Raw genomic sequence first — 23,591 nt, 5'->3', positions numbered from 1 at the left:
CATTTACATAACTCAATTTGGTAAATAAATCATTTAAGTGGCAGAAACTGAAATACGAAAATTATGTAAATAAATAATCATAACCACGATACAGAACAGAACAGAATAGAGGTCACAAAAGTGATAGTCAGAACAGAGGTCAATGGATCCATGACAAATAGAGGACCACAAAGTGGTCAAACAGAGGCCAATAGTTATTTAAGTCCCCCAAGGCATGGGACTCTCGTGTGGTACTTACAGAACATAATTGTTTATAAGGTCATAGTCAAATATTTTCTAAAATTTAAACAAGCATATCCATGGGCTTCATTTTAAACAAATAGAGTTCAAAAAACAACCCACGTAATTAAAATATTAATATAATTTATAAAACATAACTTGTATAAAATAAATTATGGTAAGTCAAAACATATGTAAAATATATTATGGTGACTCAAAGTATAATATAACTCACCTTAAGATTGAGTCTTACTATTTCCTTTCTATTTTTCCTATCTTTTCGAAATTGTTCTTCCTCATTTTGGTCTCTCTTTATTTCACTCTCTTATTTTCCCTCATTTCTTTACCTCTGTCGCAGTTCCCCCCCAACTTCTTATATACTACAAACTCATGATGCCTACACAGGGTGACTCATTCTCTCTAAAGCTAGGTGGTACAGATGGCATCTAACCATCTCTCCTGAGAGATTATAATCTAAGATTATAATCTACTAATTAATGGCAAGTAACTGATTGGCCTTATCTCATTAGTAGGCTTATTAATATTATTATTATTTATTTACTCTTACTTTTATATTTATTTATTTGCTATCTTTAATTTCAATTTGGCCCAACTAGTATTATAATTTCATATTTCTGTTAATTTGGCCCCAAATAATAATCCTTAACTAATCCCATATTTGATAATCCAATGCCAAATTAAATTATGTATTTATTATTATTTATTTAATAATATATTATCACATACACTCACAATTATATATAACTATAAATATTTATATGATATTTAATTAAACGTTTAGGGTGTCACATTTCTCCCATTCTAAATAGAAGTTTGTCCCCAAACTTGATGTACCTTTATTTCGAAGAGGTGTGGGTATTTGGCTCGCATTTGACTTTCCGTTTCCCACGTAGCTTTTTCGATACGATGATTTCGTCATAAGACCTTTACCAACGGTATGGTCTTGTTTCGGAGAACTTGATCACGACGATCGAGAATCTGCACTGGTCGCTCTTCATAAGAGAGATCTTCCTGAACTTTCAGATCCTCGTAATCAACAACGTGCTCTGGATCTTGAAGGTACCACCGAAGCATTGAAATGTGAAACACATTGTGGACATTGGATAGTTCAGGTGGTAGTGCAAGGCGATAAGTTACGGGACCAATTCTTTCCAGTATCTCGAATGGCCCGATGTAACGTGGGTTTAACTTTCCTCGCTTTCCAAATCGGATAACTCCTCTTGTTGGTGAGACCTTGAGGAACACATGATCTCCTATTTGAAATTCCAAGTCCCGTCTTCGTGTATCTGTATAACTTTTCTAGCGGCTCTGAGCAGTGCGAATTCGCTGTTGGATGAGTTGGATTTTCTCACTTGTGACTTGCACGATCTCGGGGCCTAACAGTTTCCTGTCCCCAACTTCCGTCCAACATAGAGATGATCGACATCTCCTTCCATACAGAGCTTTGTACGGTGCCATTCTAATGCTTGTCTGATAGCTGTTGTTATAGGCGAATTCCACTAAAGGTAGGTGCTTATCCCTGTTACCTTTGAGGTCCAACACGCATACACGTAACATGTCTTCCAACGTCTGGATTGTTCTTTCGAATTGCCCATCAGTTTGTGGGCGATAAGCAGTGCTAAACTTCAGTGTGGTTCCCAAAGCTTCTTACAATTTGGTCCAGAAGTGAGACACGAAGAGGGGGTCTCGATCAGACACGATCGAAACTGGGATACCATGCAAGCGAATAATTTCCTTGATATATAAAGTGGCAAACTTATTAAGGGAGTACATGATTTTGATTGGTAGAAAATGCACCGACTTCGTCAATCAGTCTACTATAACCCATAATGCATCATTCTTTGAAAATGACTGTAGTAGCCCGACTAGGAAGTCCATAGTGATGTGTTCCCATTTCCATTCAAGAATAGGGAGTGGTTGCAGCAGTCCTGCAGGTCTCTGATGTTCTACCTTAACACGCTGACAATGCAGACATTTGGAGACATGGCTTGCTATGTCTCTTTTCATTCCTGTCCACCAGTAGTGTTCCTTCAGATCATGGTACATCTTTGTTTTGCCAGGGTGGACTGCAAATCTCAAACTATGAGCTTCCACCAGTATCTTCTTATTGAGTTCCGGAATGTCGGGTATGCAAATTCGATTTCAAAATTTTAGTATCCCATTATTTATAGTGAAATCAGGATCAGGCGTATTCTTTTGCTCCTCGTACTTTTTCTTCAAAAGGTTATCTTCACATTGGCGTGCTCTAATTTCTTTAATCAAGGTAGGTTCCACGGTTATGTTGGCAAGTAGTCTATTGATCTTGTGGGAAACGAGAGTACATGCCAAACCTCTAGTCATTTTTTGGCTTAGTGCGTCTGCCACCACGTTAGCTTTTCCTGGATGGTGATGGATCTCTACATCATAGTCTTTCAGAAATTCTAACCACAGCCGTTGCCCTATATTCAGCTTCTTCTGTGTGGACAGATATTTAAGACTCTTGTGATCAGTGTAAATCTCGCAGGTTGCACTGTAGAGATAATGACGCTAGATTTTGAAGGCAAAGATTACTGCAATCAATTCCAGATCATGTGTTGGGTAGTTCTTCTCATGAGTCTTTAGTTAGCGTCAGGCATAAGCAATGACTTTCCATTTTGCATAAGAACGCAACCCAAATCATTATATGATGCATCACTATAAATTACGAACCCATCTGCTCATGTAGGGAGTGCTAGTATAGGGGCTGACACAAGTCGACTTTTTAATTCTTGAAAGCAACGCTCCTACTTGTCAGTCCATTCAAAGGGTGTGTTTTTCTGAGTTAGCTGGGTCAAAGGTGATGCTATTTTTGAGAAATCTTGCACAAAACGTCGGTAGTAGCCAGCTAGACCCAAGAAACTTCAGATTTCTGACACATTAGTAGGTCATGGCCAGTCCATGATTGCTGTAACTTTTTGGGGGTCAACCGAGATGCCATCTTTGTTAATGACGTGACAGAGAAAGTGTACACTAGTGATCCAGAATTCGCATTTCTTCAACTTGGCATAAAGTTTGTGATCACGTAGTGTTTGTAGAACCGTTCGCAAGTGCTGCTCATGAGCCTCTGGTGACTTGGAGTATATGAGGATGTCGTCAATAAAGACGATGATGAACTCATCAAGATAGGGTTTGAATACTCGGTTTATGAGGTCCATGAAGGTTGCTGGAGCATTTGTGACGCCAAAAGGCATGACAAGAAACTCGTAGTGCCCGTAACGGGTTCTGAAGGCAGTATTTTCGATGCTTTCTGCTTTGACTTTTAGTTATTGATAGCTTGATCGCAAGTCAATTTTGGAGAATACCTAACGCCTTGAAGTTGATCGAACAGGTCATCAATTTGTGGCAGAGGGTACCGATTCTTGACCGTGACCTTGTTCAGCTCCCGGTAATCTATGCATAATTTCATCGTGCCATCATTTTTCTTCACGAATAGTACTGGAGCTCCCCAGGGTGAGGTACTAGGTCGAATGAAACCTTTGTCTAGGAGTTCCTGGAGTTGAGTCTTTAGCTCTTTCAATTCTGTCATCGACATGCGATAAGGAGCTTTTGATATTGGTTGTGTGCCATGTTGGGTTTCAATGGTGAATTCGATTTCCCGATCAACCAGAATATCGTGTAGATCTTCAAGAAAAACATCCGGGAATTCTCATACTATGGGGATCGCATGGGGGCCGCTTTTTATGTGTCGATAACATAACAGATATAACTACCACAACCCTTTTTTAGAAGTTGTTCGGCTGTCATGGAGGATATAATACAAGGAGGGTTGGAAACTCCAATCCTATCAAAGACAAGCTTGGGTTGGTTTGGTAACCTGAGGGAGACCTTTTTGGCTTTACAATCAATAGAGGCGTGGTTGGCACACAACCAATCCATACCTAAGATCATATCAAAGTGCCCAATGCAGAGGGGAATCAAGTCTACATATAAGGTTTTGCCTTTTAAGAATATAGCACAAGATTTGTACACATCAGTACTACAGGTAGACATACTAGAAGGAAAAGACACAAACAATATATATCCTAATGGTTTGGGTGTTGATGCCAACTTGGCAGCAAAGTGTGGTGCAACAAAAGAATGAGTTGACCTAGAGTCAATGAGGACGTAAGCTAAATGATCACAGATAGAAAGTGTACCTGACACAATGTTTTCGGTAACTTCTAGTTTTTCAGGTACCAAAGCGAAAGACTTTCCTTGGCGTTTTTGGTCTTTTCTCTCTTCTCCAGGTCCTGTGGGTTTTCTGACTAGGCCAGAGGGGTTGGCTGTAGGATTAGTCAGCTTTGGACAATCCCTTAGCAAGTGGCCAACTTGACCGCATTTAAAGTATTCTCCCGTGTCTCGATCCCAATGAGCCTTCCCACAAGTAGGACAAATTGGAATAGTGCCACCTCGGGGGTTGGTAGGACCTTGATGGCCTAAACTGGTTATGCCCATATTCACCTTTTTGGGAGGCGTAACACCGGGTCTTTTGTTGTCTCTTTCCCATAATCGCTTCTTTTGGCTTGGTTCCCCAGAACACGAGGCTTTAATCCCCTTTTCTGCAATGTATGCCCGGTCTACCATTTTTGCATAGGTTGGAAGTTTCATGACTTCGAGCCCATCTTTAATTTCAACATCCAACTCTGCTTCTAATTTTCTTGCTTTTCGAGTTTCGGTGGGGATAACGTATGTCGCAAACCGAGCAAATTGTGTAAACTTGCTCTCGTATTCGGCCACTGTCATGATTTCTTGCTTTAGATGTATGAATTCTGATGCCTTCTGTTCCCGCAATGAATCTGGGAAGTATTTTTTGTAGAATACTTCCAAGAATCTTGCCCAAGTCGCAATTTCTTTTTTCTCCAGAGTGAGAAGCCACCATTTCTATGCATTGTCTTTGAAAGTGAAAGTGGTGAAAGTTACCTTCTGTCTTTTGATGCAGGGTAGGGCACGAAAAATCTTTTTCATGTCTTTAACCCAAGCTTCTGTTATTATTGGGTCTGGGCCACTGGTAAATGTGGTGGGTTTCAGATCTTGGAACTGTTTTATGGTAACAGGCTCTTCTCATCGTTCCGGCATCCTATTGTTAATGTTAGTCTGCAAGGCTTGCAAAAAGTTAGTAACTGCTCTTTCCATTATTCTTTCCATCGATTCAGTGCCACTAACTGATGACTTGCTTCCGTTACCATTATTGGACATTCTACAAAGTAATAAACGAGGCATTATATTTACAGCGCAACATATATGTAAGCATGTGTAGCGCAATCTATATTTATATAAAATGCCAACTTTACATTTTTTACAATTAACATTACATCTTTGTTTCAAAAGTCAGAATATGTTAGTGTCTCATTTCTGTGGTAAACAAAAACAAATAAAAGACAACAAAAAGAGATTAGTACACATCATGGTCAGCATACAAAAAGGTTTTCTTCTACCAAATCTAGAGTGGTGGGTCAAATGGGCCAAACAACCATGGGAAATAGTGTTGCATAAAAAGCTCAAATTATCATCCTAACTAGACTACACCAAAACACATCCACGCTGCCTGGACTGTGAAAATGAGGACGGATTGTATGTATCCCAAAAATGCTCGATTGACAATCCAACCGAATGTCTCGACATATGACAAGTCATTATTAAAGTCAACATTTTGAAAATTAATTATCTCTAGCGGGTTAGGGCCAGTGGTGAAAATATAGTCCTCGGGGTACGCGTTCCTCCTTCTGGCCACAAAATCTGGGGGCAGAGGGCCTATGATATAGTGCGGGCGGTCATGTCCCGGGGCAACACTGAGGACACGAGTGGGTTCAAGAAAACGTTCGCGTGTATAGGCACGACTTTGCCTCCATGGTAAATGTGGGACATCGATTGGATCAGCCTGTATATAGATTAACCGACCTATCAATTGGGCAAGGCCTGGATGCAGTCTTCTGATTATATCCTTTGAATCTCCCCAACCCTCAGGTGAGGCGGGGACGGGGTGCTCGGCTAAAATCTCATCTAAATTAATGGCCCTGAGCTCATCCCAAAACGCATCATCAAGGTTAATCTTTGACATTCCTACATCACCAGAATAAACGTGAGATTTTACACAAAAGGACTAACAATGCAGGTAAATATTTATTATTATTTTATTTTATTTTATTATGTTTATTTAGCTATATAGTTTTATTTATAGATTTATTTATAACTTTTCGAACTTCCTGATCAAATTAAAATAGCATTTTTTTTTGAACCATTGCTCTGATACCACCTTTGTCACGACCCAACCCCAGGGGCTTAGGGTTAGAATCGCAACTTACTAACTTATTCTATTTGTAAAAAATTAAATTGCGCAAGCGAAAATAAAAATAATTAAACAGGAAATTACTTCATTCTACAATTTTTTTAAAAAAAATGCATCCATAGGTTTTTATTATTTTATTATACAACGATCGACCATCAGGAAAAAAAATGACTGGAAGAAAAGAAAAGAAAAACAATTTAATGGATCTACATCAATTTCTTGCTCAGGTTCCACTATACGAGGTTATGGGTCTTCCTTACATCTCATTACCTGAAAGGGTAACAGCTATAAGAACACAACAGAGTGAGAAATATTATGCCAAGAGTATAGAGAATACAAAAATAACCATGGATAGTTAGTTAAGCCAAAATATTTACATAACTTAATTTGGTAAATAAATCATTTAAGTGGTAGAAACTGAAATACAAAAATTACGTAAATAAATAATCGTAACCACGGTACAGAACAGAACAGAACAGAGGTCACAGAAGTGACAGTCAGAACAGAGGTCAATGGATCCATGACAAACAGAGGATCACAAAGTGATCAAACAGAAGCCAATGGTTATTTAAGTCCCCCAAGGCATGAGACTCTCGTGGTGGTGCTTACAAAATATAATTGTTTATAAGGTCATAGTCAAATATTTTCTAAAATTCAAACAAACATATCCATGGGTTTCTTTTCGAAACTGTTCTTCCTCCTTTCGATCTCTCTTTATTTCACTATCTTATTTTCCCTCATTCTTTTACCTTTGTCGCAGTTCTCCCCTAACTTCTTATATACATACAAACTCATGATGCCTACACAGGGTGACTCATTCTTCCTAAAGCTAGGTGCTACAGATGGCATCTAACCATCTCTCCTGAGAGATTATAATCTAAGATTATAATCTACTAATTAATGGCAAGTAACTGATTGGCCTTATCTCATTAGTAGGCTTATTAATATTGTTATTATTTATTTACTCTTACTTTTATATTTATTTATTTACTATCTTTAACTTTAATTTGGCCCAACTAGTATTATAATTTCATATTTCTGTTAATTTGGCCCTAAATAATAATCCCTAATTAATCCCATATTTGATAATCCAATGCCAAATTAGATTTTGTATTTATTATTTATTTAATAATATATTATCACATACACTCACAATTATATATAACTATAAATATTTATGTAATATTTAATTAAACGTTCAGGGTGTCACAAAGTTGGAGAGAAAAAGACTCTTCAGCCACTGTGCTACTTAGACAACTCATTAATATTTTTGACATATATTATATTTATTACAATCTGTATTCCAGCATAATATTTTTTTTTACAATCTACTATAAGTAAAATACGAAACAATGATTCAAGCCAAAACGTGAGTCTGTTAGAAGTGGGAAGGGTTTGGGTTGTCTGCCGCCTCTCCACTATTACTCGGTCGTTCCTCCACCGTGCCTCCACCGTTTGCCCCTATAGCGATCCCGGGTTTACCCTTGTTGTACAGTGATCCGGACATGTGTCCGTAGATGTTGGTAGTTGTTTATTATCTAGTTTGCATCCTCTTTACTTTGTATATTGAGTTATAGGATGTGTTGGGCAGGTTTGTTACAGGTTGGTTGTGTTTGGGAGCCTAGTGTTGCTGCCCAGATTTTTGGACCTTCGCTCGAGCGAGGAGTTGGTCGCTCGAGCGAGAGTTGAGTTTGTGTCTGGTGGATCGAGCCAGAGTGGCTTCGCTAGAGCGAGCGATGGCGTCTGGTTCTGGACCTGAGAGTTGTATTTCTTGGCTCGAGCGATCTTTTCTTGGCTCGAGCGGTCTGGTTTGTTCTTCGCTCGAGCGAGAAGTCTGTCGCTCGAGCGTGCTTCTGGTTGCAGACCTGAGGGTTTGAGTTGTTGGCTCGAGCGAGCATTCCTTCGCTCGAGCGCACTTTTGAGTTTTTGGCTCGAGCGAGAGTTTCTTGGCTCGAGCGAGAGTTTTCTGTGTCTGGTCGCTCGAGCGACCAAGTCTTCGCTCGAGCGAGCGTGTTTTATATCAGCGGGCAGTAGCGATTTTAAACATCACTTTTTCACTTTCTTTTTCTTTCAAACCCTAGATCCGAGACCCTCTCTCTCTAAACTTACACTCTCTCTAAGATTTGATCTCCCTAGAGTGTGAATCTAGCCTAGGGTCTTTGTTAAAAAGATAGAGAGCGTTGAGAGCTTTGTTTTAATCTGAAAAAGTTGGGATTTGGAACACGTTGATCTTCGAGTCTTCATCTTCTTTTTGGCTCAAACTTCGAGGTAGGGATATCCTACTCCTCTCTATGGATTTTGTCTTTAAATTTTGGTATTTTGAGATGTTGGGATTGGTTTGGTAATTTTGTGGAAGTTTGGGGCTTTTGTGTAATTTTACAAAAGTTGGGGTTTTATTCATAATAAACCTAGATGCCTGATTAGAATAGAGAAATGGAATAAATGTTGAATCATTTATGGAAATGGGACCTAAGGGTTGAAATGTTAATTATGGGAATTGACCTAATTACATTGTTTAATTAATTGGGATAATTATTGTGAGAAATGAGGAAATGAAATGTTGATTGAATATCCATTGTGCATTTATTTTCTGTTTAGAAATAACTGCTTTGGGCTATCGGTGGAGGATAGTCGTGAATGTTGTAGACAATGCATGATGATTAGGCAAACGGAAACTAATCAATGGAATGTGTCATGGAACTTGACGGTTGATAGAATACATTAATTGTATGTATTGAGTGATTGTATATAGAACCCATGTGTTTGTATACGTTATGTGTAGAGGAGGAGATGGGGGATGTACTCCGCGGTTTAGGAGAAGATAGGGGATGTACCTCTAAACCGGATAGTGTTGGGAGAAGATAGGGGATGAACTCCGTAGATACAGCTCATATGCTTGTCTAGTAAAGTGAAGATAGAGCTCATATGCTTATCTTTGTGAAGTGTGGATATAGCTTATATGCTTATCTGTGGATATTGTGGTTATACATATCTGTTGTAGAATGTGGATATAGCTTATATGCTTATCTGTGAATGTGGATATTGTTGTTATACATATCTGATGAGAATGTGGATAGAACTTATATGTCTATCTGTTGAAAAGGGAAAATGAAAAGTAACTTGGACTCGTAAGTCGTATGACATAAATATGTGATTTATGTGAATGTATCAGTGTTGGCCATCTATCAATTGCTAATCTTTTAGTCATTGTTCATGGTTGGTTTAGTATATTTCTACTGGGCTGTGGCTCACCCTATATGGGAATATCATTTTCAGGTACAGGTAGCATGCCACCTCCAAGGACATAGCTTGGGAGGCTAGAGGCGGACATACTTTTGTCGTTTACTTTTTGATGTATTACATGTAAATTCAAGCCAAGGGCTTAATGTGTATGAGCTAGTACTCTTTTGTTGTAACCAAGTGTTAGCTTGGAAAGCTGTAAGCCCATAGGGCATTTGCTTTTGTTGTTAACATGTAATACTTATTGTAATAAAACTCTGATAAATGAAAGAATGTGGAACGTTTGGCTATTAATGCATGTCTTATTTGTTGGGTTTAATGTTATCATTTTGAGGACGTTACAGCCCCGACGTTCCTCAATGGTCCTCTGTCATTGTTGTACCGTAGCTCCACCATTACTATTGTTATTGAGGTTGCTTATTTGCCTTGTAAGAATCTTCACTCATGTTTGAATATATATATATATATATATATTGTATTTATTACAATCTGTTATGTATATATATATATATATATGGTGATTTATTTTCATATCAAATAGAGATTGTGTTTTGGATTAGGGATTTTAATACAATATTATAGGATTCTGATATGTGTGTGTATATGGTGATTTGTATCAAATTGATGCTCTGTTATTGTAGGAATGTGTTATTGTGTTTTGGATTAGGGATCGATGCTATGTTAAATTAATTTCACAATTTGATATGTATAAGAATTTGTTATTGTATATGGTGATTTAAATGTTGGCATTTTCATTATCTTTTCACATAATGTAAGTTAAAAAAATTTATGATCTTTTTTAATTCAAATTGATGCTCTGTTATTATAGGAATGTGTTATTGTGTTTTGGATTAGGAATTGATGCTCTGTTAAATTAACTTCACAATTTGATATATATAAGTATTTGTTATGATATATGTCAGTACCTTTCATGAAAACTTCAATTAGTAATTTTTAAGAATATTAATTAACAGTTACATTAGCAATGTAACCAAACAAACATAATAATGTTTTTGTAAGTTTTTAAACAAGTAATTTAATTCCTATAGTTTAAGGAACAGAGGCTTTTGATTTTGATTTTTTAATTATCAATTTTTAATTTTAAATAAGCTTCTAGTGCTCTTTGAAATCTTGATATAGTAATTGGCTTTCCCTCACAAATCCTAGCTGTGTTATGATGCATTTTGGTTCTCATATATGTTCCTTTGTTGTTTTTTATGACAAGTTCCATCATTTAATATATATAGTCACAATTATTTCAAAATTTTGCTAACAAATACTCTTAAAATACAAGAAAAATACAAAAATAATAGATCTTGAGAGACTTTTCACTAAATACAAAGCATTTTTTGGCAATAGACTATTGGTCTATTGTTCTATCTGATTTCCAAGGACCAATACTTTCTATCTATAGATTTTGAACATGATTGTGGTAATTAATATTATTGTTGATGTTACTTTTGTGCTATTTTTATTGTTATTAGACTTTATATTCAGTAGTGTCGAAATGGAAGATGGTGCACTTAAGGAGTTGGCCAAGAATTCCACAATGAATATGGAAGGATTGTAGAATTTAGTATTAGAAGAGATTACCATACAAAAAGTATGAAAAGATGGTATCATGATTAATAGAAAGTTTGTTTGTTGTAAGGAGGGAGAAAAGGAAAAAGATAAACGGTACATAATAATAAAACATTCTCAACATGAGACAAGAACGAAATGTAATGCATTCATGTATATATCTTTTATGGGACTTGTCAAAATGGGTTCTGATGAAGTGTAATGATAATGAGACAAGAACGAAATGCAATACATTCATGCATATATCTTTTAGACAGGACTTGTCAAAATGGGTTCTGATGAAGTTTGATGATAATCACAACCACCTTTTGCATATTCCTCAATGTACGCATATGATGTCATCTCAGAGAAAGTTGTGTGATACTCAGGGTATAAATGTCGATGTAGCTGATGATACTGGTATATCACTTGAGGCATCACATGATCTTATTAGTGCCTTAGCAGGGGGGAAGGAATTTGTAAGGTTCACGTGAGAGGACCAAAAAACCTACTTGTGTGCAAAAAGGCAACGGAACTTACAATTGGTGAAGTAGGAAGTTTGTTGAGATATTTCCAGCAACAAGTCATTAAAAATCCGTATTTTTACTTTGCATTTTAGTTGGATGTTGATGAGATGATTACTAATATTTTTTGGGCTGATCATTAGATGATTACATATTATGGCATTTTCGGTGATGTTGTGTCATTTGACACAACATTCTGAACAAACAAAGAGTACCATCCACTTGCTTTATTTACTGGCTTTAACCACTTCAGAGTGACTGTGATTTTTGGTGCTATATTATTATATGATGAAACTACAACATCATTTGAGTGGTTATTTGAAACTTTCTTCCATGTAATGTCAGGGAGAAAGCCTGTTAGTTTTTTCATAGATCAAGATCAAGCAATGGCTAAGGCAATTTCTAAAATCATGCCTGAGGTATTTCATGGATTGTGCACTTTTTACCTAATGCAAAATGCTTTGAAGCATTTAGGCTACTTATTCAAGGGTGGTTTAAAATTTGGTTGCGATTTCAAAACTTGCATTTTTGGGTATGAGGATAAGCATGAGTTGGTTGAAGCTTAAGATTTTTTAATTCATAAATATAACTTGCAAGATAACTTATAGATAAAAAAGACTTGGGAACTTAGAGAGAAGTGAGCGCATGTGTATATGAAGTTGGTATATACTGCAGGAATGCGAAGCACTCAACTTAGTGAAAGCTTGAATGCAGAATTAAAGAGGCATTTAAAAGTTGACCATAACATTGTTCAATTTTTTACACACTTCAATCAAATTGTTATGGATAAGCGGTATGAAGAAGTAAAAACCATATATGATTCAAGACAACAATTGCCGAAAATAAAGTTGAAAATGTCTCCCATGTTAATTCAAGTTGCTAAGTTGTATATCACTCCTATCTTTGACTTATTTCATAATGAGTTAGACACATCCCTTTGTTGTCAAGTAAAACGATGACATGCGTTAGGAAGAGAAGTAACATACGTGATTGGCTTATATGGAGAGGATATAGAGTATATTGTAAAAGGTAATATGGAAGTTAATGAGCCAGAATGAGACAATATTTGTCAAAAAATTCATTGCACTTGTCAAAAATTTGAGAGTTTTGGAATTTTATGTAGTCATGCAATTAAGGCGCTTGATAAAACGAATATTATGGAAATTCCTAAAAGGTATATATTAGGTTGATGGAGACTAGATGCGAAGGATTGTGCAATTGAGGAAACAATTACAGTGGTTGAGAATGACCCTGAGTTGGTGATAGCAGCACGCTACAGAGATCTTTGTCCTAGAATGGTAAAACTAGTAGCTCGATCATCTGAATGCAAACATGCCTATCAATTAGTTGATGAAACTCTTAGGGATTTGTGTGCAAAGGTAGACAATATGATGACTTCATTAGACGACTCAGGCGCTTCTGGTAGTGGAGGCAATATTGAAGTGGGTACCAAAGAATTTGTAGTTGATTCAAACTTTGCACGAGCTAAGGGCTTAAAAAAGAAAGAGGGCGGACACAAGGGTGGAAGTAGATTAAAACCTAGGCATGAGAAGACTACTAAGAGAACAAAAGTTGTTTCGCAACTTACCTGCCTTACTTAGGTATTGAATTTATTGAAGTACTTGATTTCAAATTGGCTAGATTTATTTTTAAATTTTGCAATGTACTGATAAATGCTTTACAACCTCTTTAAAGTATTGGACAGTCAATTGACACTAAAAATATTCAGAATTCATCTTCAAACCACACACCGGTGAGATCTTATTCTTTTTATTGAAATCATATTACTTCAGTACATAATGATCATTGTTAATCATGTTGTTTAATTTTGATGATGTCTAAAATATAAATTGAAAATTTGTAAATAATATACATATTTTATAATATTTAACACAAAATATTATATGTTTAAAATATATATTGTATGATACATTTGTTAAATGTTATTTAAATAAAAAATATTTTTGAAAACTTTAGTATTCACTTTTTGAAAAATTAGACTGATCACTATTCATCTTTTGACAAATTTGATATTGATTGGTTTTATTATTTTGATAAATTTGATATTGATAAGTTGTCTTCTTTTGACAAAAGTAATATATTTACATGGAGTGATAGGTTATATTTAGACTTGGTTTGGAATAACCTAAAAAAGTCAAAAATTCAATATCCTACTTAAGGCCAAGTTTGGGATGTTACGAAAAAGCCAAAAAGCCAAAAAGTTATCAAAAAAGTCAAAAAGTCACCCCATTTTCATGTTTTGGGCGGCCAAAATTGTGTGTGACCTACGGAGTGTAAAAATACTATTCTGCCCCTGTTTTTTTTTATTCCTTCCTCAACCCCTTTAAACTCTCACCCGAAGATCCCCTTTTTTCTCTCTCTCTCTCTCTCTCTCTCTCTCTGTATCAGTCGAGTTCTGCAGAGATCGAAGACCAAAAGGGGACAATCCGTCTGCGGAGATATCCACACCAGCGACGCCGGAGATCCGTCGCAACCTTCACCGTCCAGCACCGCAACAACCATGGGGAAGTCCGACCTCGACTCGTTTGCAACTTAACAGCAACCGACGGCTGTCGGACAATCCGTCGCCCAGATCTGTAGCACTTCCGACCAGATCTACACCACGCCTGCCGGTTTCTCCCTAACTACAAGGTAACATCTCTTCCACGTAAATTAATTTTCTCACTCTCGCTCTCCTTTCTCTGATTTTGTTCCAAAACCTTTTCTCTTTTCTACCTCTCTTCTCTTATCTGTAACACCGAAACCCTCTCTTCTCTCTACCAAAACCCTCTATGAATCCGGAACCCAAACCAGATCTACAGATCTGGTTGTAAGATGTTCATTTTGGTTCGGCGATCTGTTTCACGATCTAAGCATCTCTCCACGATTTCAATTCGAAGTTCACAATCAGTTGAACCCTCTGTCTCTGAAGATGAACAAGACCAACTTCAGGGAAGACGATGACGTTGTTGTTGTGATTGTTGTGTGTCTACAGATTGTTGTTGTAATTTTTGATTTTTGTTATGAATTTTTTTTTCCCTATTTCATAGAGTTTTGCTGGAAACGATGCTGGTGGGAGAAATGGAACAAAGAAAACCAGTGGGATACTGATCTGCAAATTTTGTTATTGTTTAGTAAAAATGCATTCCTTTATAGCCCATCTGTCCAAAAAATAAAGTACAGCTACTTCCAAAAAATTACACTGATCCTTCTGGGTCTTGGTTGGGCACATGTTTATCTTATGGAAATTTCGGAATCATATTTTGAAAAACGACCTACCATCTTTAATATATTTGTTTTTGTGGAGAAGCTTTTTTAATTGAATTTGGTTTTCTGCCATGGAATGTGATATTCATACTTGAGATATTTGTTTAAGGCACTCTTCATTGCAACCAAAATCCTATATTAAGGGGTTGGAGTAGCATATAAATTGTTTTGAGCATTCATTGATGTCATTTGTGAAGAGATAATGGTCCATTGACAATTGCCAGGGAACATTCTTTAGGGTTCCTCTGGTAAAGTTGTTCTGTAATGTCCTCTATCACCTTCTAGTTTTACAGACAAGTTCATTATCTAATACATATTTTGAGGAAGTTTCGGAGTAGCATACAATTGTTAGTGTTCATTGATTTCGTTTGTGAAGAGATCCCATTGACCAGGGTACATGCTCTAGGATTTCTGTTGTAAAGTTGTTTCCGTATTGTCCACTATGTTGCTTTTTAATTACACAGATGAGTTCGTTCTGTGGTACACATTTTGAGGAAATCATTGGAGACCTGTAGTGTGAGCCGACGAAAAAAACAATAACAATGTTCTAACACGGTTGTATTGGAGGCTTGTGTTACACAGTTGTTTATATGTTTTTAATTTTATTCGCATTATGAGTTTCAATGTCTTCAATTTTTCCTCGTATACCATAATTGTTGTTGCATTGTAGTACGCAAATGGAGCAGTCCCAAACGCAGTCGACGCCTTCCAAAGCTTTGCGCAAACGCGGTAGTAAACAGACGCAGCAGCAGTCCACAAACGTGCATAAAGCATCTTGGGACTCTGACACGGTGCGGATTTTTTTGGAACTTGTTATCAAAGAGTTGGACGTTGGTTTCAAGGGGAGCTTCCATACAATGACAATGCATGGATATCGAGCTATAAGCAAGGGCTTTCTGGACCATACAAATAATGTGCATGACGTCAAGCAACTGCAGAACAAGTACTCGTTGCTGAAAAAGGATTGGCAGTCATGGTCGAAATTGATGGACAGTAGGCATGGGCCAACCGGCATCAGTTACAATGAAGCCACGGGTTTGATACAAGCATCTGACGACTGGTGGGCACATTACGAAAAGGTAACATTTCCATTGAGTTTTACGTACGTCATTTACATGGAAACTTAAACCGTTAGTATTGTCAATGCTTAAGCTTATTTTCAATGGCGCGTTGTGTAGATTATTACGTACACCCTAGTTTTTTTAGTTGGGTCTAAACATAAATAATTGTGACATTTCGTACTGTGTCTCTAATTTAGCCTTGTGGATGTAGCCCACCACCATAGGAATCTCTAATTCATGTTATTATATGTACATAATAATTTAAGAAATAAACTTAGTACATGAAACTTGATTAGAACCTTAAACTAATAACATTTTGGACTGGGACTAGAGTATTATTTACCACTATCATGGAAATAATATATAGAAAGAATACATCTTTTCTTTATCTTAAGTTTTTTCCCCATTAGATTATTAACATTATTATTTTTCCATTATGCTTACTTAATTTGATAAATTACAAAATGGTTGATAAATGTGAATGATTCTTTGCTTTTTAGGAGGTCACAAAGAAGAACAAAAACTACTATTACACATCATCCTTTATTGGGACAAAAAAGTTAAGTGTTACTACATCTAGAACCATAGTCTCATATTTCAAACCACTATAATCATCTCTTGCCTTACATGATTATATCTAAGCCATATATTCAACTTACTACTCACTTTCTCTCCAAAATCCACTGAATTACAGAGTACAACATTTCACTCACATTTTTTTCCCCCTCTTTCTAAGTTACTTCTCTAAATTAATAATCTAAACACAATCTTAATACTTGTAAGAAACTTTAGACAAAATACTCGAACGACTCCCTCATAAGGTAGCCTATAAAATAAAATAATAAGTTAATCCGTTGGTTACGAGTTTATGTACCTTAATAAGAAGTTACAATTCATATCTCCTTATAAGCATAGAGGCCTTTCTTTTTGTATTTCTTTGAACATTTTTTAGACCCGTACGTGTTGTTTATTTATTACCTTGTATTTCCATTTCAATTTTTTACATAATATTTGGAATGGGGTCTAACTTCTCTGTTAACTGAAGAGAAGATTGAGGCATCTAGTTGGTTCTGTTGAGCCCACTACAGCCTTCAAATTCATAATTCGAACCGTTGCTCCTTCGAATCCGCTGTATGTAAATTATTAATAAAAACTATTATTCACCCAATAATAGTACTCATTTTGACCCAATAAAAGGTATGCTTTCGAAAATATATTATTTATTTCTTTAAGACAAACATAATGAAATTATGTGACTGTCTAGTTCAATTTATTTTTAATTTTAATAAATAATCTACAAATGTAAGTCCATAAAATGAACAATATAGATCATCCAAATAGGTTGGTTATGGGCTACATTATCTATTTCTTTAACACAAACATATTGAAATTATGTGACTACCGAATCAATCTATTTTTTATTTTAATAAATAATCTACAAATAACCGTTATTATGTACGTTATTTACATGGATACATAAGCCTATTTCTTTGCTGCCTGTGTTTGCTCCCCATTATTCTCTGTTTCACTATCTGACATGAAGTTCTTTCGATGGGTTTTTGGTTGTTTTTCCCAGGTTGACAAGAATGCAATCAAGTTCAAAACAAAACCGTTGGAGCACATGGATCTCATGCGAAGGGTGTACGAAGGCGCTACAGCAACCGGAAAATATGCATGGACACCAGGTGCAGCGTTCGAACCTGTGGCACCCGATGACGGTACTTCGCAGGCGCCTGACGAAGACTGCGAGGATAGCAGCGGGCTGCCCCCTTTCCAGCCTGCCGCGCAGCATGAACACACTGTGCAGCACACTGTTGCGCAAGAGGATGGCACGCTGGCAACCGTACACGCTGCGCCGTCGGAAATTAACGCTGACGACACACCAACTAGTGCCATGAACAAACGCAAATCGCCAGGCCCAACACACCCACAGTAGAAAAGAGGGCAGAGTGAGGGAGCTTCTCTGTTGGCGAGTAGTATGAAAAACCTTGCATCCTCCGTGAAATTACAACAACGACAAATCCGCGTCTCACATGATTACGCAGATTCGGCACAGCACCTAATTTAGAAGTGTATGACACAGTTGTATTCGCTGGAAGGGCTGGATCCGCAAGACCTGCTAGTTCCTTTTGCTCAATCGGTACTTGACAACCCTGCAAATCAAGCCATAATGATGTCGATTCCTACAGACACGGCTGTCATTGCTTGGTTGCGAACAAAGAAGTCCCGTGAGCAATGCATTGGTGGCCCATCAGCAGCAAATCCGAGAATGGGTGGTGGCTGGTTCTGAGATTTCCCAACAAATAATTTGTGTTTCCTTATTAATGTTTGTGTGTTGCTTCTTTATTAATGTTTGGGTGGTGGCTGGTAGTGAATATTGATGTAATGTTTCCGATGTAATGTTTGTGTGTTGCCTTTTGTTTTTCTCCCCCTTGGAACAAACAGTTGGGCAAATATCCTTCCTTCCCAAAACGATGGCATTGTTGGTCGAATTTTTCGGACATTATCAGTTGATAATATTTGTGTGATGATGTTGATGTTGTAGTATATGCTTGTTGCTGCCAAATAGGTTTATTATCATTTCTTTTTCATGAAACATAAATACATTATCTATAGACCATTTTGGATGAGTTCAGTTTTGGTCACTTCAGTGATGGTGATGACAAATACATTCTATCGGCCCTTTTGGATGAGTTCATATTTGGTGGTTCGGACCACTTTGTCAATAAACACAAGGCACTAGTTTTGGTAGGAAGTGCACGAAATTAGTTGATTACACATCAGGTTACTTTTTTAAAAAATTAAATTAAAATAACGAAAAGTTTTATACATATTAATAATTAAAAAAATAATTTTTAGGGTCGTCCCGAAAAATAAAAACAAGACATTTAGGGACAATTTTTAAAAGGTTATTAATAAATAGATTTTTTGGGAGAAAATAATTTGGTCTAAATTTTTTTTATTTTTTGAGTAAAAAAATATGGTCAAAAAATGGTAATAATTTATCATTAATTTCCAATTTTTGTTGTTAAAAATATAAGGACGATATTCGAACCGTTGTTTTGTTTTTATCTATTTATTTATATTATAATGAATACTCCATTTTTATTAAACTGGGTGATGAAAAAATGACAAGTGAGGATTGGTTTTTGTTTTTCTTACATGTTTTGTCGGCCCAGCACACAGTTTCATATACACCAATAATTTGGTATCTATTACCAAAAAGAAAAGAACCCATTTTTGTTGAAGCCCCCAATAATTTGTGTGTTGCCCAATTTGCATGGACACCATGTGAAGTTGTTGAAATTTTGGTTACAACGGTCCCACCACAATCTTGGTTTCAAAGAAGAGAATCCTTTCTTACGCATTCTCAATTTTTTGGTTTCAAAGAAGAGAATCCGTTTGTGTTGCTTTGTTGAAATTTTGGTTTCAAAGGTCCCACCCAAATCTTTGCGCATGCTCATCTTTGATTTCTTTATATAAGACCACAAATCAATTGACATGTTAGCTTCAAAGGTCTTACCACAATCTTTGCTCATCTCATCATTCATTTCTTTAGAGAACACCACAAATCAGTGTGGTTGTCTCATTTCTTATCATCGCCCCAATCTGCTTCTTTCATTGTCCAAAGTTGTAATAATTTTCTTGGTAGGCAGCCTCGTACTTGCGAAGTCAGATTTTGGTAAACCAGTTTGGCTCTGTATTTGCTGCGTTATAGGTATCCAAAATGGCAGACGACGCAGGTCCTAGTTACACTGTGCCCAGTAATGCAGCCCGGGAAGCTGTCGATGAAATTGCACGGGAAATGATGGTCGAAACTGATCACAACTTCCTAGAGGCGTATAACAGTGCAGCTACATATTACTACAACCATTATCACAGAGTGCCTCGAAATACATCCATACTTACAGGACGTTTATGGATGTATGAGTTATTTAACGGTCACCAAGGCCGGTTTGAAGATGCTGTCAGCATGTCCAAACCAGTGTTCTTGATGTTATGCGACACTCTTCATAGTTTCGGATTGACACTGCCACAGCGGGAGCATGGCGTTCCGCTAGAAGAGAAGGTAGCCATTTTCATTTGTGCATTGCAGGGAATGAAGATGAAAGATTTGCAAGAACGGTTCCAACACTCAAAGGAGACATTGTCACGGGATTTCCATAAGGTTTTGAATGTTATGATACCATTCACAGCGGTTCATAGTAGGAGTCTTACGCCTGAGCAAGTGCAACAGGGGGGCCACCCACAATTACAATCGCAACGGCGATACCGGCCATTCAAGGTGAGACTGTTTCACATAATTTTAAATATCACAGTGGCGACATATACCATGAATTTTTATTTATATATTCTGCGTAATGGTGCGTTGTGTAGGAATGCATCGGTGCACTAGACGGCACGCACGTGATGGCTCGTGTCTCGGAAGAGTACGCCACTTCGTATTACGGCCGGAAAGGCGTCCCAACACAGAACATACTGGCCGTATGTGACTTCGATTTGTGCTTCACGTTTGTGTCAGCCGGTTGGGACGGGAGCATGCACGACAGTAAGGTGCTGCACTACGTGACAACCGAACCTAAACATCGCTTCCCGCACCCCGCACCTGGTAAAAGTATATCTTACGTAACAAAGTAGTATAATCTGAAAATAATATAAGACAAATTACACATTCGTACTTGCTATCGTAATTGAAAACTTACCAAAAATAGATAATATCTTGTGAAAAAAAAAATTGACGCAAAATTATTTTTCTCAAAGAACTTCTTTGTAAAAAAATGTTCGTTGTAGGAAAATACTACGTGGTGGATAGCGGCTACAGCAACAAGACAGGGTATCTAGCCCCATACAAGGGATATAGGTATCACCAAAATGCTCATCGAAATCGAAGACCACAAAATGAGTTCGAACTATTCAATAAGGCACATTCGTCATTGCGTAGTTGTATCGAGCGGACATTCGATGCGTGGAAGTCGAGGTGGGGGGCATTGCGGAATATTCAGAAGTTGAGTTTCGCTAATCAAGTGATCTTCGTGTGTGCGTCGATGGCGTTACATAACTTCATACGCCGAAACAGTGAAATTGATGAGGTCACAGTTCCTATCGCAAATAGCACCGAATACGTGGCTCCTGAAATGCCCGACCACGATGAATACGTACGGGTTGCGGATGTGATTGAGGAAGGGGACTCCGACCCGCAATGACAGTTGTACGAGCGAACATTACGTACCAACTAGCCCAGCAACTAAACATGAATAATTGAAACATTAATGTTGGTTAAATTTATAATGTGTGTAACTCAAATTGAAAAAAGATTATTATCATGGTTTGTTAATGTGTTTTGTATTTCTGAATTTGTAATACTTCTCAGCAGGAAGTTGATAAAGTTTTGTATCCAATTTTATGCTACATATGTCCAAAAAACACTATTGAAAACGAAATGAAAAGAATAAAATAAAAAAACTTGGTTGAACAACTTAGAACAACACTAGGCATAATAAAAAAGGAAAAGAATAAAAAAAATTACAAAAAAAACAATAAAAAAAAAGAATGAAACCAAATTTGTTAAAACGAAAACAATAAAAGCGAAAAGAAAAGAATTTAAAAAAAATTAAAAGGAAAAGAAAAAAAAGTAATGAATAAAAAATGAAAACAATCAACAAAAATTTACACGTAAAAAGAAAAGAATACAAAAAAATGACAAAAAAAGGAAAATAATAAACCCAAATTAATAATATTAAAAGGAAAAGAATAAAAAATAAAATATAAATGTGAAAAGGGGAAGAAAAAAAAAGAAGAAAAGCATGAAAAAGAAATATTCATAACAAAGGAAAAGAAAGAAAACAAAAATTATAACGAAAAGAATGGAAAAAAAAATTGAATAAAAATATGAAAACAAAAAAAATAATAATATTAAAAGGACAAGTACCGACTACAACAGGAAGAAAAAAAAATTATGTTAAAAGGAAAAGAATGGAAAAAAAAATTTGAATAAATAAGGAAAGAAATAAAACAAATAATAATGATAAAAGGAAAAGAATTAAAAAAATACATTCTTTTAAAATGGAAAATAATAAAAACAAAAATGTTAAGGAAAAGAAAAAAAAAAAAATTGACTGCAACAGAAACAAAAATTATGAATAAAGAAAAAAAATCAGTGGCTTTGACCGTTGCACAGTGTTGAAGGAAATGAAAAAAAATATTTAAAAATTATATGTTACACAGTGATTGTCACCACAGACCACGCTTCCCAACGGTGACACGTACGCATGAGATTGTGGGTAAGTTACAAAGGGTAAAACAGTCATTTTACCATGTCAACTAATATTATATTACACAACTTTTTATAAAAAGTCAAAAATTTATTCCAAACAACTATCTTTTTTCTCTCAATTTTTTAGTCCAAAAAGACAAAAAGTACACTTATTTAGGACACCCCAAACAAGCCCTAAGTCACATTATTTTATTTAAGTCACATCACCTCTTTATCACATCACTTTAAACTCAACCCATACATAACCCATATTTCATAAAAAGTCAAAAAGTGCACTTATTTAGTTTATCCTAAACAACCCCTTAAAATCTCTACAACATATACAGAAATTTAAAAATGGTATATATGTTCAGATCTATCATAAATATTACTTAAAGAGATTTTTTACTATGTATGCAAATATTTGTTGAGCATATTATATATAATGCATATAATATAAGTAGAATACATCACGTGAGCAATTAGATTTTTTACACAATTGATTATATCATGTCACATATATATATATATATATATATATATATATATATATATATATTATAATAAAAAAGAAGAAAAAGATGTAACAAATAATTTCATATCTTGCTTATTTAAATTCAAAGGTGTAAATATTACATATATAGTCAAAGTCTTGAAAGTAATATAATATAATGATTAAAGGAGAAGACTTATGTAATTTTTCATTATAAACAAATCTTTGAAGATGTTTTGCCTGCAGAATGAAAAAGAAAAAAAGTTGCAAAATGCTTTGAATTTGCTTGCAAAAGAGAATAGACACAAATTCATGTGGTTTTTTACTTCAAGAAGTCCATAATGATGGAGCAAAATCAATTTCCTATTTGAATTCAAAGATGTGATAATATTATTCAAATTGCCTACAAATCAGTGGCTCATGTTTGAATTTTGTATCATGTCACACACACACACACACACATACATATACATAATAATAAATTTGCTTGTTTGAAAGTTGTGGTTTTTGTCTACAAAAGCGGTGGCTCCATATTTGACAAAACAAAAAGAAAAAGTGAACAAAGAAAATTTATAGTTTGACAAAAGAAAAGGTGCCCATGTCATCCATGACGTAAGCAAGGAACGTCTTACCTCCAACGGGTATATTTTTGGGTATAAATAGAAGTGTT

At 36.0% G+C, this 23,591-nt stretch overlaps 2 protein-coding genes across 2 annotated transcripts; one reads left to right on the top strand and one right to left on the bottom strand.

Moving 5' to 3' along the window:
- Nucleotides 1-1,155: 1,155 nt before the first annotated feature.
- Nucleotides 1,156-1,797, bottom strand: LOC145822233 (uncharacterized). Its single transcript, XM_082918845.1, has 2 exons — nucleotides 1,593-1,797; nucleotides 1,156-1,493 (listed from the first exon to the last, which is right to left on the bottom strand). The coding sequence occupies exons 1-2, from the start codon at nucleotides 1,795-1,797 to the stop codon at nucleotides 1,156-1,158; spliced, it is 543 nt and encodes a 180-aa protein (XP_082774971.1).
- A 13,432-nt stretch (nucleotides 1,798-15,229) lies between these two features.
- On the top strand, nucleotides 15,230-18,733 carry LOC114286531 (L10-interacting MYB domain-containing protein-like). The gene is made up of 2 exons (XM_082917772.1): nucleotides 15,230-16,193; nucleotides 17,752-18,733. Exons 1-2 carry the CDS (start codon nucleotides 15,792-15,794, stop codon nucleotides 18,109-18,111), a joined length of 762 nt encoding a protein of 253 aa, XP_082773898.1. The 5' UTR covers nucleotides 15,230-15,791; the 3' UTR covers nucleotides 18,112-18,733.
- The last annotated feature ends 4,858 nt before the right edge of the window (nucleotides 18,734-23,591 follow it).

The sequence above is a fragment of the Camellia sinensis genome, chromosome 3 (assembly GCF_055761805.1).
Source record: "Camellia sinensis isolate YWXY chromosome 3, ASM5576180v1, whole genome shotgun sequence".
In the NCBI taxonomy this organism is placed as follows: Eukaryota; Viridiplantae; Streptophyta; class Magnoliopsida; order Ericales; family Theaceae; genus Camellia; species Camellia sinensis.
This window is presented reverse-complemented; position numbering and strand designations above follow the sequence as displayed.